This window comes from Saccopteryx bilineata, chromosome 5 (assembly GCF_036850765.1).
Source record: "Saccopteryx bilineata isolate mSacBil1 chromosome 5, mSacBil1_pri_phased_curated, whole genome shotgun sequence".
Lineage (NCBI taxonomy): Eukaryota > Metazoa > Chordata > Mammalia > Chiroptera > Emballonuridae > Saccopteryx > Saccopteryx bilineata.
In genome coordinates, this window is record NC_089494.1 from 63355719 (window position 1) to 63373456 (window position 17738).

The window sequence follows — 17738 nt, forward strand, 5'->3', positions numbered from 1 at the left end:
TGCGTGAGCTCAGATTGGTCCTCCCCTTCTAATTTGATCCATTTCCTTTGCCATGTGGTTCAACCTGACTTTCTGTCTTGTTCATGGACAGGTTCAAACAGCTCTGTGGTTCCTGGAGGTGAGGCGCCATTTCCCAGGCTGCTCACGCCGCCTTCCCGGCTCTCACTGCAGCTGCGCGGGAAGCCCAGGGGAGGCCCTTGGCACGTACAGGTAGATGAACCCAAATAACAGATCTTCTTACCAAACGACTTAATTATATTCACCTTAGAAACATAAAGGCTTATAAATGATGAAAGGTTAATCTGCTCCCTTCAGCAACATGCCAGGATGAAAACAGAAGCTCACAGAATGATGGATGCTGTCCCATTCCCTGTGAGACTGAAGGCCTGGCTAGTGAACTCTCTGCCTGTGCTGACTGCACCCTCCTTCCCCCACGCAGCCTCCACTTTCCTCACTGGACCAGGAAAGGGGCCTCTTCTAATGCTCCTCACATGCCACAGCCTTAGTGGCTGGCTGCTGTCAGGCAGGACTTACACCAGGCCTTCCCGGACCACTATGAGGCTTTCTACTTCTTTTTAAAAAGTCTATCTATCATTATCTATCTATATATCTATCTATCTGTTTATTAATGTTTATTTTATTGATTTTAAAGAAAGGGAGAAAGCAGGAGAGAGCAGGAACATCTGTTTCTGTATGTGCCCTGGCCGGGATCAAAGTAGCAACCTCTGTACTTCGGGATGACAACAAGCTCTAACCAACCAAGCTATTCAGCCAGGGCGACTTTCTACTTTTTGGATGATCTCAGGCAACTCATTTGGACTCTGTGGGGGGATAAGAAGCTGGAAACAGGTTGGGGAAAGCAGATTATCAGAGAGGAAACCCTGGGTCTCCACAGAGTCCAAGAGCCGCGGGCTCAGGTCAGGGGAGCCGGCACTGCGGCGTCCCGGCTCAGCGGCATCCCGGCTCAGCGTTACTGGCAAACCAGCTCTGTCCTTCCAGGAGGTGGAAGACGATACAGCTGCCAGCCCGTGGGCCGCGCCGTTCCCTCATCCCTATATTCAGGGGATGAGCTGCTCTGTGCTGCATCTTCCTGGAACTTTAAGAGAAAACCAAGACAGAAGGACCTGTGAAGACCTGCCCAATAAACAAAGTTTCCTTGAAGAAAACAGTTGCAAGAGGGACCGAGGGAAGAAACTGTTCCATGGAAAACATTGAGAGGTGCAAACAGCTGCCTTTAAGCACCACTGCAGATTAAGTCTCTGTTATCAGCTTCTTGCCCTCTTTTTGTGTCCCACTTACACATACTTTTCTATTTTTAGCGAGAGTCTATTTTTGTGTGTATGTTCTATTAGAGGTTCGTATTTCTTTGACTACATCTTGCATGTAAGGGGCCAGGCACATTTTGAGTACTTAGCTAATGAAAAATGAATTTTTTTCTCTAGCACAAATGACCAACTATCACCAAACCAGTAATCACATTTGCTACAGAAATTCATAACACACCTGCATAACTTTCGCCCCAAACTGACTACTGGCCAACTGCTGTTCCTCCATACACAGGGAGGTCGGCCAAGTGCTTAAGAGATACTTAAGACTCAGCCGGGCCAAACAGTTGGCCTTCTGGCTAATTCTCCCAAAAGCAAAATGACTACTTGGGGGGGAAATGAATTTTCCGTCCTCCCTTAATCATTGATAAAGTTTATTGCAAAAGCAATAAGCAGACTTTCAGAGAACAATGGAATTCATGAGCAAAATCTCTGAAGTCATCCACGTAATGTTGCTGGTCCCATGACACCTAGGAACTGGAGTTACATTGTACTGGCCAAGAAGCTGAGTTCCTACCCACCCCCTCACCCCCCCAATACACAAAAGGATGAGCAATACCTTTTTAAATTCATACTCTGAGGCAACTAGAAAAAGGAGACCGGTCACCTCCCTCAAAGTGTCCCACCTTTTCCATTGTTACACAAGTGTGAGCGATATTTCTATACAGAACGCTCACCAGTGAGCCTGTGTTTTTATTCTCAAGGTGAAAGTCACAGCTGGATCTCTGCTGAAGCTTACCTCCCACGTTAGTGCCAAGCGGCTCACAGCAACATTACTCAGTCCCATGACGATGGCAAAAAAGGAATTCAGATTTTTGTACTCCTTACAGCTGAAACACAAGAGGCACATGTTTATAAGTGAAATGCCACTTTGAGTGAGATAAAAAAAAATTAGAGTTCTATTTTCTGATAGTCATTTATATTCATCAGGACTCCTTTATGAGAACAGGCAATGATAGATTAATGCACTGTGTAAGTTCCACTTGAGTGACCACATTCTACTGTTTGAGTTCTCTCTGTAATTTTAGAAAGGTGATGGTTTAGGCCTGCTCCGTCCAGGTTTTGAGAAGGAATTTAAAGACACCTACCCTAGAGGTTGTTATTATGACCCCAGAGCTTGCTAAAAGCCTTGTGGAACCCGAGGGAAACATCTCCTGGGAGGGGAAGAGAGAACGCCCGTGCCCTGGATGATGCCCAGACCGTTAGCGGGAAGCTGGGTGCTCCCTCAGGCAGCGTGAGAGGGAACAAGGCAATCACACTGCTGCAGCCCCCGTGCCCGCTACCTGCCATGCAAATACTTCAAGTCTAGTGAAAAATATCAATATACCAGTCACACTCTCTATGGACACAAGGAGTTTTAAAGCTGAGAAAAAAAAACCCTAAGGAATTGACAAAATGACAAGACCAAAACCACCATGTTTCCTCTGTGTTTTACTGACGTTAGTGAAGTTGGTAACTTCGAATCTGTACTCTGCCACCATGAGCTTTTATAAATACATATTTGGGAATAAGACTATTATAAAACAAAACCAAAACTTCTTCTTAGAATGACAATATTTAGCCCAGATAGCTGGATTGATTTTTATTTATTTATTTATTTATTTATTTATTTATTCATTCATTCATTTTTAGAGAGGACAGAGAGAGGGAGAGAGAGAGACAGAGAGAGAGAGAAGGGGGGAGGAGCTGGAAGCATCAACTCCCATATGTGCCTTGACCAGGCAAGCCCAGGGTTTCGAACCGGCGACCTCAGCATTTCCAGGTCAACGTTTTATCCACTGCGCCACCACAGGTCAGGCCTGGATTGATTTTTAAAAAAGGGACTCCCTAACTTCATACCAGCTCCTTGGAAAGGGAAACCATAATTCATTTGGCAATTAAGCAACAAATCTTTTTACCCCAAATCAATGTGGTTATCTAAGTTGACTATATCATAATTAAATCCTGTTTGGATTAATGTTTTTGTAAAAGGCTAATTGACTTGTTGCATTTGCTGCCCTTGATCTTGCAGAGGTAGCAATGAGTGATTCTTAAATGGTCTGTGTATATAGGAAAGTAGATTTCAGAGACGCTCTGTGTATCTGATGCCATCAGTGAAAAAGCTAGCAAGGCCTTTGCTGTGAGGACAGTGGCTCTCAGGACAGGGGCTGAATGCAATTTCAGAGACCTCCCCTGCCAGGGTTGAAGGCACTGAGTCGAGTCATGCACACACGTTTACTTTTGTCCTGTCTACGGGGTCTTAAAAGAAAGCATGCAGGGCTGCAGACTGGTCTTTCTGGTCATGTAATCAACTAATTTTTTTTAATTTTTTCTTCTTTTCCAAGTGAGGAGAGGAGATAAAGAGACAGTCTCCTGCATGTGCCCCAACTGGGATTTACCTAGCAACCCCCATCTAGGGTCAATGCTCTGCATCTGGGTCCATACTCGCAACTGAGCTATTTTTAGTGCCTGAGGTGGAGGCTACATGGGGCCATTCTCAGCACCTGGGGCTAATGAGCTCAAACCAATAGAGCCATGGCTGCAGGAGAGGGAGAGAAAAGGGGGAGCGAGAGGGGTGGAGAAGCAGATGGTCACCTCTCCTGTGTGCCCTAACTGAGAATTGAATCCCAGGGCATCCACATGCCAGGTCGACTGTCTATCACTGAATCCACTGGCCAGAGCCCCAACTAACTTTATCACCTTATAAGTCATAAAATTACTCTATGCCTCAGACTCTTCATCTATAGAAAAGGATGATAACATCTGGACCCCCAACTTCATAAATATCTGGGTAGGTCAAAGATCATAAGCAGAATATATTGAAGTTCTCTAAAAATACCAGATAACACATGCTAAGCCACAGGGTTAGACCCCAGTCTTGTAGACCTCGGTTTATGAAAAACTCCAATCTCCTCTAGGTGGGCTGGGTAAACAGTGCCACTGTAGGACAGCACAGATTAATAAAGGTTTAATAATATGAACCCAGTACTACCGAAGGCCAAATCCACCTACTCATTTACATAACCAGAAGGATGAAAGAAAGACAAAAATATTTTTAAAAATTTCCGAGTTCTTGAAAGGCCCTCCTGTGCTGCCTCTGTAAAACAACAGGAGCAGGCCACACGGTTTCTGCCATCCCGTGTTTGTGTGCAGGCCGCCTCTCGCCCCTGTGGCACTGAGCCCTGCCAGGTGGTGCGAGGAGAGAACGTGCCCCTTGCCATGGGAAGGCACATATTGTCACAGCTTCCATAATCACCTCCTTCCAATATGTGAAGGTGTTTGTCCCTTGCAACAAGGCTATTTCCGGCTCCTAGGGAAAGTGGCCGCACTCTGAACCAGAAATTCATAAGCACCATTTTACCAAATCTTTCTTCAAAAACGCAGCTTTTCCCAATTAAGAGACATCAGTATTCGAATCCAAGGGATCTGGAGATCCGATGGAACCCTCAAATTTCTGGCAAAAATATCCAAAGCATTTGGCAAGCCAATGTGTGTAAAATGTCAAGCAGCATTTGCTGCTTTGTTCAGCTCTGGAAATCAGACTCTGTATAGGCTCTAACTGTTCGGTTCAAGAGACTCGCCAACTGGGATCACTGCGCACCCCACCTTCCTGCACTTGCACTGCCTGCATTTAGAGAGGAAAGACATCTCCCAGCCACAGGCCGCATTTAGCATTCTATTTTTAGCATGGTGGCGATACCAAAAACATGGACGTAAACAGGAGGTTGTCAGGCATATCTGAAGAGCAGAAGATTAAAATCATGTCAGGGAGAAATCTTAACTGGCCCCCGCAGTAAATAACTTGTTTCCCATGAAGTGTTGTTAAATAGAATATTTTTAACATGCTTGCTTTTTCTGATGTTTACAGAGACGACTCTCCTGTGGCAGGTTAGCTCGCTATTGTGCATTTTACTGACTTTATTCTGGCTGAGTCGGAGGTGCTGTTGTTGTACATCGGGTGCCCACTGCCCTCTACTGGTGAGAATGTGTTATGTTGAACATCGACTTCGGGAGCCTTCTAGAACCGAACTTTCTACAACAGAACTTTGCTGAAGGACTCTTTACATGGATGGAAGGAGGCGCCGAGTCTGACTAGTTTAGAGCAAAACACAGTTATGATTTTGGCTCCAGCATCAATGCTGTAAGATGTCAATTCATACACTGATGTACAATATTACAAACACTAGACAAAATTAATCTTTTAGACGAGGGTGGTTATTCTTAAGCCCCTTTGTGCACTAGGAGATCCTACATCTTGCTTTTCTTTTTTTAAGGTGTAGTCTGAGAGAACAAAATGAAAATGTAGCTCCAACGCTTTTCTCTTCCCAAGCTAATGATACTTACTGGGCCGCTATCTTAATAAATTTTTTTAAGAGCTGAACACGCTTGCTGGGCTGGGAACAAAGGCAAATCTCAGTGACAACCCAAAACTGAATTTCATTAAATCTCCTCAGGAACAAATCCAAGTTCGCCGTGGTCTTTTTAAAATTATGCCTTCCAAATGTGTGATAGATTAGCTCCAGCTAGAAAAGAAAGGAAAACAATTTCACTTCTCTGCGTTTCCATCGAAGCCACACCAGTGAGGCTCTTCTGTTTGTCAAGACAAATCGACATTGGTCAGCAAAGGTGAATATAATCACTGCCCTGGATGTGACTTACACTCCAGGTCTGAAGGGCTGCAATGAGGCTTGTTAAATAGATCAGCAGTAAACTATGTGCTGTTGGCTCAATATCCTCAGGAAGACATAGCTTACTGTAAATCATAAAGATTTTTCTCTAACACTCAAAGACTTTATGACAGGCTTTATTAATAAACTCAATATTAAAAACATGATCATGTGGTTTCCACATTGCAGCGCGTGTTACCACTCGCAGCTGAGGGTGCCAGCAGGCTCCCCCCGAAATTGCCATGGCACCTACTAATGCTCTCAATCAAGCAGCTTACCTCATGCACACAGTTGAAGAGTTCCCAATCATAAATTGTCATCTGGTATGCTAAATCTTTCGAGCTCATCAGTTCAAAAGTTCCCACTGTTCCAACTGTTGGGCCTTCCTGTTCTGGCAAGGGAGTCTATGAATAATCATGCAAAAACGTATCACAATCTCAAAACAGGTAGGCACTTAATGCAGACTGCTTTAAGGAGTAGCTGAGAGGGAAGGATTCTGGAAATGCTTTTAGGAAAATCTTGAGACTTTGATTTTTTTTTTTTTACCCAGAGGAGAAAGATGCCTTTACTCTTAATGCTCACTTACGTCGGTGCCATCTTTAACGTCATTATCGTCACGATAATCAATTCCACTAACTGGAAAATGTGGACCGTGACAGACAAGATTCAGAGAAGAGTGACCTGTAGGGGTTCTCTTCTGCTCGGGCCTGGGAGCTCTCTGGAAACAATTTATTTTCTCTGGTAAACAAGTAAGAAGTCCTTGGAGACTTTTTTTTCCTCCTGTTTCCCAGTGAGGCTGTTGCAAAGCAGGCCTGGCATTTTTGGACATTCAGCCACAGGGCTAATTACTACTTACTCTGCTGGGACTGGTGACTGTGGTCAAGTTGCCACATTCTCATCTCTTATAACACATTGCCTGGGGTTATTAGGTGAAGGGCTCTGTGCCCTGCGTGATTCATCCACTCTCTGGGAGTGTTGTGCTAAGGATGCTTTGCAAGTGGTCAAGATGCTTTGGGCGAGGCATCAGGAAACCAAGCTCTGGTACTCTCTGGGAGACCCTCAGTCACAATTTTGCATCCAACTTACTTATTTCCTTTCATTTTATGAGAAATGATTTATAGTGCTTTCCGTAGTGAGATGAATGATTCTTATACATTGAAAACTTTTGTATGAAATATTAATACCTATCTATCTATAACATATGTACAAAGTTATAAAAGTCACATGAACTGAATAAGAATTTCCCTAATATCATGCATACCACATCTGGAGATGCAATATTTAGATTGAAAGCACTCATATTATATAAGTTGTACCATCACCGTTATAATCATCACCCATAAACATTGCATTCTATAAATGCCCACTACATTCTGGGCACTAAAGAAATTACACGTTCAGGATGTAGGTGGTCCCTGCATTTGAAAGCTGGCAGTCTAAGAAAGGCATCAGCCCTGACCAGCAAGTACCACACTGCACATCAATCAAGAGTCAACTGCTGGCATTCATTCATTTGCACATATAGAGGGGCAGACAGAGGCATCAACACACAGCTGACTGCTGGATATGCAGATAAACAGGTGGAGGACTTGAATGGGCTTTTGGAGAGTTAGTGGGCATTTGGAATCAAGTATGACCTGAAGAGGTTCTCAGAGAAATAAGCTGGGCTTTGAAAGACGAAGCAGACGAACCCTGAGTGGGTTAGGACAGCGAGGATTCCCCTGAGCATCCCGCATGATCTGTTGTAAGCTAAAAGATGGCAAGGAGGCGTGAAGGTGGGAAGCTATCATTAGCCTTGCTTGGCAGGAACACAGAGCTCAGGGGAACCAAATGGCCAGCTTGGCCAGCTTTTAGAAAGCCTTTGAATACCAGATGAGGAATTGGGGTTTTGTAATAGACCAGGTTAGTGCCAGCTTTAGAAAGTTAACAGATTTTAAATCTAAACCCCATTCTAACGATAGACTTGGATTGATTCCCTAATCTGATTGTTGCCAGCTCACCAGCTCTGGTAAATTGAGATCACAGTACGTAGTACCTAGGCTTGTTGAGAGAATCGGATGGGAATACTTTAGGTGTCGGCACATAAGCACAGTGTCTGGCACAGTAGAAGTCCCCCCCCCCGCCCCCGTTAGCTCCCTTCCTAGATGTGTGGAGCATTGCAAAGTTGCAGGAATGTGTGATCAGTACAACCCCTGGATACAGAGCTGGATACAGAGCTGAATACTGTAGCTCCTGATTCACTTTATGCAGGGGACAGAGAGCAGGGAAGAAGAAAAACAATGATGTCAAAGTTTTTAAACGTAGGGAGCCGACTTGAAGCTATAGAAGTAAAATGAGGAGAATGCTTTCCAGTAGGGGAGGTCTTGAGTAGAAGAGCTAGAGAAGCTTTTAAGTAGTGGGTCTGAGGGCCCTTCTCGGGCTCAGGATGGCCCTACACATTCTCCCTTCCCTCACAGGGGCTACTGTGACCACAGTCCCTCTGTTCCTCTGTGGAACTGCCCTCCCATTCCACTCCCTCAGCCCGCCCTCCCCTCGACCCGCCCTCCCCTCGGCCCGCCCTCCCCTTGGCCTGCCTAGCTCCCCATCTCTTTTCCTTAAGGCCTTAGGGCTTTTCATATAGGAGACAAATTAACCCAACAACTTCAAGGAAGATGCCAATATGAAGAAATATACAACATTCTTTTACCTGTGGATACTGTATTATCATTCCTCATCCCTTTTGAGAGAATAACAGAAAGCCCTATTGAATCTTTACCTTTTCTTCAGTGGGCAGGGCTCACTGAGCTTCCTCCCTTTTTGGCAAAAGGGAGGCTGACCCCTTCCCTCCGTGGAGCCCTGAAGAGGCAGTGTGGGCTGCCACGAGTACTCCTCCGAGTTGGGGAATGCACTCGCTGACCCTGGGCCCCAGAGAAACATCTCCTTGCGCCATTTTCACATAGCTGTCCCTGCAGAAATTTCCTACAGATGCAGAGCGTAGGCAGGGTCTGCACTGCCCGACAGATCTGAAAACTCCCCACCCAGTGGCCCAGAACTCCCAGGCTTTCTCTCTGCTCTTATTTGGAGAGCTGCTTTCTTTGTTATTCCTGGATAATAGTGATTGAGAGGACAGCACTGTTTCCCTCCCATTTTTCAGATGGAGAAACTAAGACACAAAAAAAGCGCTGATTGTCAGTGACAAAGACATAGTTAAAGTAAGCTGCCACCCCAGCCCCCCTCTTTCCTCGAGCTCCCACACACTCGGTGCCTAGCTCTGCGATGGCATTTGTCACATTGGGTTCTCATTACACTCTGGTGTCCCTCACTACACTGAGAGTTCCTTGAGTCACAAAGACCATTTGTCTTCAAGACTATCCCAGAGCCAGAACCATTTACAATACCTGGAATGATAAAGTATGCACTAAATAAAAGCTGGAGCCTGGAAATGCTGAGGTCGCCGGTTCGAAACCCTGGACTTGCCTGGTCAAGGCACATATGGGAGTTGATGCTTCCTGATCCCCCCCCCCCCCTCTAAAATGAATAAAAAAATAAAATAAAAAAAAAAAAGCTGGAGGAAACGGTGAGTGGATAAAAGTAGAACCAAATCACAGGACAATGGGATTTTATTATAATTTACACTGTACTATTTATGCTTCAACAAAATGTCAAGAGCATTTAAAGCCCCAGAATTCCAGTCCTTAATCTGCTAGGATAAATCACTGGCACTTGACTAATTCCAGACAACACAATTTAGCACCACAATTTGTTCTGTTCCAGGCTGTGTGTGTTAGTCTCCTGTCCTTAACTTGACCATCATCATTGTCGTAAGGGTGCCAGTTTAGTGTCACACAGAAGCTAGCAGGACACTGGGCACAGACAGACACTTCACAAGTATGCGCTGATGGATCAAAGGCTTTGGGCCAACGTTCTGGACTGTACAGTCATCTTGTGTATGACTCTTCCTAGAAGGACTGTCTTTACAGAAATCTTTAGAAAGCTGGAAAAGGAGCTGCGTGTGTACAGTGTTGTGAGGCAGGTAAGGTCTGAGCATTCCTTAGTAGCACAGCATTATTGCAGCCCAGTGAAAGGTCAAGCGCTGATAGGGGAAAACGTGAAACAAGTTCACGTCCCGGGTACTTGTTGCTCAAGCCTTAAAACGGAACACTAGCAATGACTAAGAACGTGTAAGGCTGTGGGATGACGTACAAATAAACAGAAGCTTAAAAGTTAGTATCTGCCCCACAGAGAGCTGGAGCGAGTCCACGCGCTCCACCTACACACCATGGCACTGCGTAGAGTGGACGAGGACCAGCTGGCAGGACAGGCTGAGTGCCATGTGGCAAACGCACCACACAGCACCTTCCGTCGGGCTGCCCCGAATGGGCTTTTCATGGCTTTCGTGTCCAGGAGAGGGCAGCATGACTCGCTCACGTTATTCTCCCCCGGTCCTCAATGGGAAACATTTAGTTTTTAGAAGGCAATGAACATAGATGACTAAAATATACGAAAAGGACAGTGCGGAGTCAGGTCTTTACGGTACTGGTGGTTGTGAAAAGGCAAGGGTGCTCACGGGCCACGATGGATGAGGGAGGAGGAAGAGAACTAAGACTCCCTGGCTCAGTTCCTCTCCAGGTAGATCCGAGGTATTGCAAAAATCCGCCAACTTGTGCTAGAGTGCACAAGATAGCTCTTCCCAACCCCGACAATCAGAATTATGATGAGGCGAAAACAAGCTCTAAAAGCCCAAGGAGGAAGGTCTTGCTTTACCTATAATGTCTAATTGGATTAAATTTGAACATATTCGTGCAGCATCGATGCAGTTAAACTCTCTCCCCAAATGCAGTGCAGTTCAACTCTCACCTCTTGGAGCACTTTTCTTAGTAAAGGAATCCTGTGTATTCAAAGATGGACAAAACTAGTCCTCTGTCCTCTGAACTGGCTGTGCAAGTTTTCTAAGGTACTTTCATAGCTACTGGACTATGGGCCACCTAATTTCTATAGGATAAACAGAAAATGAACCCTACCACCTGCGTAAAAGAGAGCAGGCTACTCAATCATGAGCATGGTCAGTTAATCCTGTAATCACAGAGAGAACCGTGTGGCCGGGAACAAGTGTTCTGAAGACTTAGGGAAGCCTGTTGGGCCCTGGTATTTCCTGCACAAGGCAGAATGTTTTCTGGGAACAGTATTTTTCGTAGACTGGAGAAGGGCTTTACCATAGTGTATTTCTTTTCTCTTTTGTTTGTCTTGCAGAATTTTTGATTTTTTTAAAAATTAAGTGAGAGGCAGGCAGGCAGAGAGATAGACTCCTGCATGTGCCTGGATCGGGATTCACCCGGTGAGCCCCCTACCGGGTGATGCTCTGCTCATCTGGGGCTGCTGCTCCATTGCTTGGCAACAGAGCTATGTGAGCACTTGAGGCAAGGCCATGAAGCCATCCTCAGTGCCCAGGGACAACTTGCTCGAACCATGGCTGCAGGAACAAAAGGGGAGAGAGAGAGACAGAAAGAAAGAAGGAGGGGTGGAGAAGCAGATGGTTGCTTCTCCTGTGTGCCCCGGCCGGGAATCGAATGCAGGACATCCACACGCCAGGCCAACACTCTACCACTGAGCCAATCGGCCAGGGCCAGGCCATAGTGTATTTTTATATCTCCCTATAAAGTATGATAAATTGGAATAGCTTGTCTGTAAATTATTTTTATCCTGGTCTAACTATTCATACTTTTAATATTAATATTTAAACTGGGGAAATATCAAGGAGCTGAATTACTACAAAGAGTTCTGAAAGCTGAATCGCAGCCCAATAGTGATGCTACCCAGCTTATTCCACAGAAGAAAGTCTGAGAGCTCAGAGCGTCTCAAATGCACACCTGTGCTCACCTAACAGACAGCAAGCAAACTAAAAACAAAAAACAAGTAGCATTTGATATTTTTTTAGCAACTAGGTTCAACAGGACTGCAGAGGTAAGCGCCAGACAAGTTTTTCTGATTGCAGACGCTGCTCTGAGGAGGCCACTCAACCTACCAGTGAATCGAATTGCTCTCGCGGGCAAGCAAACAGGCGTCCATTAATGGTGAGCGTCGTAAATACTGAAACATCATTAGGTTTGAGCACCACCTTTTCTGTGAACATAAAAAGCATGAGATTGCCTATTAAATGCATCTGAGATTTGCTGCACTGCCTTAATCACACCAACAAATTGCTGGCTCGGTGAATTACCAGAACACACAGAGAGACTCCATAAACTACAGCACTGAAGGGGCTGCTGCACAAAAAGACACAGCAGTCACACAGGCATGCGGCACTCAGGATGCCATCAGAGATGACCACAAAACAGGTCTGCAAATACCCAAGGGTCAATTCTCCCAGTTCTGTGCGGCAACTATAATTATATACAAAAAGCACACTTGCCATTTATTTATTTATTTTTTTCCTGAATTTGGAAACAGGGAGGCAGTCAGACTCCTGCGTGTGCCTGACCGGGATCCACCCGGCACGCCCACCAGGGGGCGATGCTCTGCCCATCCGGGGCGTCGCTCTGTTGCAACCAGAGCCATTCTAGCGCCTGAGGCAGAGGCCACAGAGCCATCCTCAGTGCCAGGGCCAACTTTGCTCCAATGGAGCCTCGGCTGCAGGAGGGGAAGAGAGAGACAGAGAGGAAGGAGAGGGGGAGGGGTGGAGAAGCAGATGGGCGCTTCTCCTGTGTGCCCTGGCCGGGAATCGAACCCAGGAATCGAACCCAGGACTCCTGCACGCCAGGTCGACGCTCTACCACTGAGCCAACCAACCAGGGCCCACACTTGCCATTTATATAACAAGTTATCTTTCCAAATGGTAATCATGCCCAGCACTTTGGAGATGGAAAGATCACTTTTAGAAAACTTAGGCAGGGGGGTTCTGAGGTCCCATCTGACTTTAGATATAAATTTTATTAATTTTTTCATTTATTTCCTAATTTAGAGGGCAATTACATTGCTTACATGAAGCTTTCAATATTTTAAAAATTAATTCAGGCCCTGGCCGGTTGGTTCAGCGGTAGAGCGTCGGCCTGGCATGCAGGAGTCCCAGGTTCGAATCCCGGCCTGGGCACACAGGAGAAGCGCCCATCTGCTTCTCCACCCCTCCCCCTCTCCTTCCTCTCTGTCTCTCTCTTCCCCTCCCGCAGCCAAGGCTCCATTGGAGCAAAGATGGCCCGGGCACTGAGGATGGCTCTGTGGCCTCTGCCTCAGGTACTAGAGTGGCTCTGGATGCAACAAAGCGACGCCCCGGAGGGGCAGAGCATCGCCCCCTGGTGGGCATGCCGGGTGGATCCTGGTCGGGCTCATGCGGAAGTCTGTCTGACTGCCTCCCTGTTTCCAGCTTTGGAAAAATGGAAAAAAAAAATTAAATCATTCAGTGAATAATTATTTAGACTTTATGACATGCTGGACACTACTCCAGGCAATGAGGATACAGAAGAGAATAATACAGAAAAAAATCCCGGTTCAAAAAGAGCTTCCATCATTGTGAGGGAGGCAGTGACCAAGATGCACCCATCCATCAGAGTGAGAAGAGACGAGGAGAAAGGGTGGGAGCAGGGAGGGAGGCCAGCTGTGTGTGGAAGGGGCAGTTACAGTTCTAGAAAGGGAATCAAGGAGAGGAAGGAAGGCGGTCCTCAGGGAGACACTGCCATTGGGTGAAAGCCCAAGGAAGTGAGGGAGCCCGGGTAGCTACGGGAAGAAAGCACCGGAGGGTCAGCCAGGGCACTCGTCCTGGGCCCTGTGCAACTGGGACAGCAACGGAAGGACAAATCTGGGGGGAGTCCAGCATGCACCTTAACATCCTACACCAGTGGAATCATTTGTCTCCAAACATGGCAGAAAACAGCTCATCTGATCTTGAAAGATTCCTCAAATGGCTTTCACATCATTGCTGGAAAAAGTAACCTTACTGCTCCTTCCTCCTGGCTCTCACTGCCTCGCCTGCTGACGAATCCTAAACTCCTGCCAGCATGGATTCAGGTGGTTTATTTATTATGTATAGTTACCTTCTTATAGGCTCACTGGCTTGGGAGCAACTTGGGGGCATAGATGTATCCATCTCATCCTTTCCTGTCACAGCCACACTAAGTGGCCAGCAAATATATGATGAATGAATCATGTTCTGGGAAAGCATAGTGCAATAAAGTGGTCCCACAGGGAAAGTACTCCTCCTTTCATCTGATAGCTTGGGTTCTGGCGCTCTCCACTGTGTAAGGAGGGGACCATCATCAGCTGAAAAGAACTAGCCTATGTCCACTTCCAACTTCAGACTTGAACGTGTTATGCTAGATGCTCTCTTAGAATCTATCTTTCTCAGTCTCCAAGGCCTTAAGGATTTTTTTTTTTTTTAGGGTTTATATGGAAAGACATCCACACCAGTCCTCATTTCCAGCTGCCTCAGATAGATCACGGCACCTCCTTATGCTTTAATGTGGGAATCTAACAAAATCAGGGATATTAGACACTTCCCCAACTCACTTCTAACCATATGATTCCTGTTATTCATAGGAGAATACACAGCACCAATTTGTCTCTTTGGATCAACTTGGAAGGGCCATAGTAACTCCCAGTAGGGTTTTGGTTTGGATGAGATATACCATTTCTCAGAAGCTCAAAGTACTAAGTAAGACTGTTACCTCCTCCAGAACTCATCTTGACGATGATCAGGCCCTCCCCAGAGCCCAGCTTGTCCGCAACTGCGCTGATGACTTCCTTCACTGTGGCGGCCACCGGCACTCGAATGGTTGTGTAGGTGTGGTCCAGGCAATAGACTTTAAACAGAACTATTGGGAAGGCAGCAGCAACATGGTCAATTAGTCTTGAGAGTTCCTTTTTTTATTATTATTCAGTGAGAGGAGGGGAGGCAGAGACAGATTCCTGCATGCAACCCCAACCAGGACCACCCAGCAAGCCCACTAGGGGGTGATGTTCTGCCTATCTGGGTTGTTGCTACATTGCTCATCAACCAAGCTCTTCTTAGCGCCTGAGGTCATGGAGTAAGCCATCCTAAGTGCCCAGGGCCAACTCCAATAGAGCCACGGCTGCAGGAGGGGAAGATTGACAGAGAGTGAGAGAGAAGCGAGAGGGGGAGGGGTGGAGAAGGAGATGGGCACCTCTCCTTTGTGCCCTGACTGGGAATCAAAGCTGGGACATCTACACAACAGGCAGACGCTCTAAGACTGAGCCAACTGGCCAGGGCAGGGAGTTCTTAAGAAAACCATTAGCAGCCCTGGCCGGTTGGCTCAGCGGTAGAGCATCGGCCTAGCGTGCGGAGGACCCGGGTTCGATTCCCGGCCAGGGCACATAGGAGAAGTGCCCATTTGCTTCTCCACCCCTCCGCCGCGCTTTCCTCTCTGTCTCTCTCTTCCCCTCCCGCAGCCAAGGCTCCATTGGAGCAAAGATGGCCCGGGCGCTGGGGATGGCTCTGTGGCCTCTGCCTCAGGCGCTAGAGTGGCTCTGGTCGCAACATGGCGACGCCCAGGATGGGCAGAGCATCGCCCCCTGGGGGGGCAGAGCGTCGCCCCATGGTGGGCGTGCCGGGTGGATCCCGGTTGGGCGCATGCGGGAGTCTGTCTGACTGTCTCTCCCTGTTTCCAGCTTCAGAAAAATGAGAAGAAAAAAAAAAAAAAGAAAGAAAACCATTAGCTATGCAAAATGTTTAGACATCCTCCAAAATTTTCATCATCTTGCCATTCTTCCTATTGTATTTATTTGGACTTGTCTATGCCTATGCCTGCCCCCTTCTGAAACTCTTTACCCTTAGCATTGGTCTAAGAATAGGTACACACGTGACTGTCATCTCCCATTTAAAAAACAACAACAGATATTTGTAAAAAACCCACAAATAGATCATGGGAAAAAATGAAAAGTACGATTTGGTCAATTTTCTGCGAGCCTTTCATTTTCACAACACTGGGAGTGCTGTGTTAGAGGCTGATGACTAGATTACTGCAGTCTGGAGTGACAGTGGGGAGCCAACATGAACACTTCTGCAAGCAGCTTGGGGCAGGAGACATACGCCGACATCCCTGTTCTCTTGTTCACTGGTTTGTGTCCCTTGGGGCTGGGCCACAAAGCTTGGGTGGCATTTAGGTCAGATACGTATGTGCCATCACAGGCTCTCCTGTGAACACACAAATCCTGGAAGCAATTCTAGCTACTATAATTCTTGGGTTTAGAGGCTCTCTTAAGTTACAAGATTAATCTGTGGCTTGAAAAAATATATATCATTGTTATTAGTTTAATTTTGGTTTTGGTTTTTGGAAAAATCTCAAACAACCAAATAATAATGGCCAGCATCTGCATGTCTCTGATGGCTGCTAACGAGGCTGTGCTCAGGGCCAGAGCGCTCTCCCGGGGCAGGAAGGAGCCTTGCTCTGCAGAGGACCCTGCTCTCCACCCCTGCTGGGCATCTGCAAAGCGCCAGCTACCTTCCTGCCAGCTCTTGCCAGAGGTGGGTGACCTTGACAACTGGTCTCTGAGTTCATCTTTCTTTCCTTCAAGGACAAGTGAGAGAGAGGCGGTCAGGGAGGTGTGGAGGAGCACGTCAGCACCTCAGCTCCCAGCACGGAGTTCAAGAATGTAAATAATTGGAACGCCAAAGGTACCCTCCAAGCAAGCCATTTAGAGTGCAAAAAAGCACCCAAGAAAAGCTGTGCTGTGGGTCCAAGGTGACAGATTCCCAGGAGAAGATTTTATTCAAATATCTAAACAATCCTGAGTTGGAAGAGATTTCTCACCTTCATCAGAGCCACGGATAGGCTGGCGCCTCTGGGCTTTCTCGTCGCCTGTGTTGAACTGTTGCAAGAGAACTTTGTGCTGTAAAAAGTAATAATAGGAACTGCTTCACAGGGAGAATGACAGGTGCACATTTACAACTCAAAGAAAACACACCTGAGCAGCAGAGTCAAGAAATGAAAACATATTTTGTATTGATGAAAACATCACTTCTGTATGTTGCAATATTTCATTTGGGGAGCATTTTACATGGCACAATTAAAGAATCCTACCCTCTTGCCACTTACCTTCTTTTGTGGATTCTTTGCATCTTCTGAACTATGAGAAACAGAGAGCACAGCATTTAACACTGTTAGCACTATTATTTGAAATAGCTTCATTTGTATATATCTTTAATCTTATGCCAGAAAACAAAATCACAGCATCTGTTCAAGAGGCAATATGAGGCTCCTAATTTTAATACTAAGAGACAAAGCATGGAGGACACAGCAGAGACCAGCCCTGTGACAGGCAGATCCCTAGTGAATGGATGTTAAGAGCCCGGGCTTCTAGCTTTCAGAGTCTATCTAGCAGTACACACTCTCTCCAGTCTGTAATCTGTGGCTCGGGAACAGCATGTGAAAACCTGTGTTTTCACTGAGAGGACACAAATACTCACTATCAACAGCTTTGGCAGCAGAAAGTGAATTTTCCTTGTAAGTAATTCCCTTCAAACAGTTTTTAAATGCCACTGACCATTTTATGACTGGAGTCACTGCTCTGAACCAGAGGGACACAGGTGATGGTGCTCAATGCCCCAAAGTAGGACCTTTCCCTTCCCAGGCTTCCTCGGGCGGCCGCCCAGCCTGGGAGGCTGCCAAGCAGGACCTCAGTCCTTCTGTTCCTCAGGCCTTCTCATACCACCTGCACCCGAGGCCCAGTCTGCTCAAACTGGGACCTTGTATGGCGGCTGAAAAACCCGCTTTCACCTTGTGGGGCGCAAAGGACTCTGTGGAAGATGTTTTGAGAGCAGGCACTTCCATGAGGGAAGCAC

The 17738-nt window shown here is 46.5% G+C and overlaps 1 protein-coding gene across 19 annotated transcripts in view; it reads right to left on the minus strand.

Moving 5' to 3' along the window:
- RAPGEF4 (Rap guanine nucleotide exchange factor 4) overlaps positions 1–17738 on the minus strand; it is a 328733-nt gene that overhangs the window by 21376 nt on the left and 289619 nt on the right. For all 19 annotated transcript variants that reach the window (XM_066280130.1, XM_066280129.1, XM_066280128.1 and 16 more), the window contains 7 exons: positions 16993–17023; positions 16708–16786; positions 14605–14751; positions 11973–12070; positions 6250–6375; positions 5649–5827; positions 2065–2155 (listed from right to left, as the gene is read on the minus strand). In XM_066280130.1, the coding sequence (XP_066136227.1) occupies positions 2065–2155; positions 5649–5827; positions 6250–6375; positions 11973–12070; positions 14605–14751; positions 16708–16786; positions 16993–17023 (751 nt within the window). The remainder of the gene's footprint in view (positions 1–2064; positions 2156–5648; positions 5828–6249; positions 6376–11972; positions 12071–14604; positions 14752–16707; positions 16787–16992; positions 17024–17738) is intronic.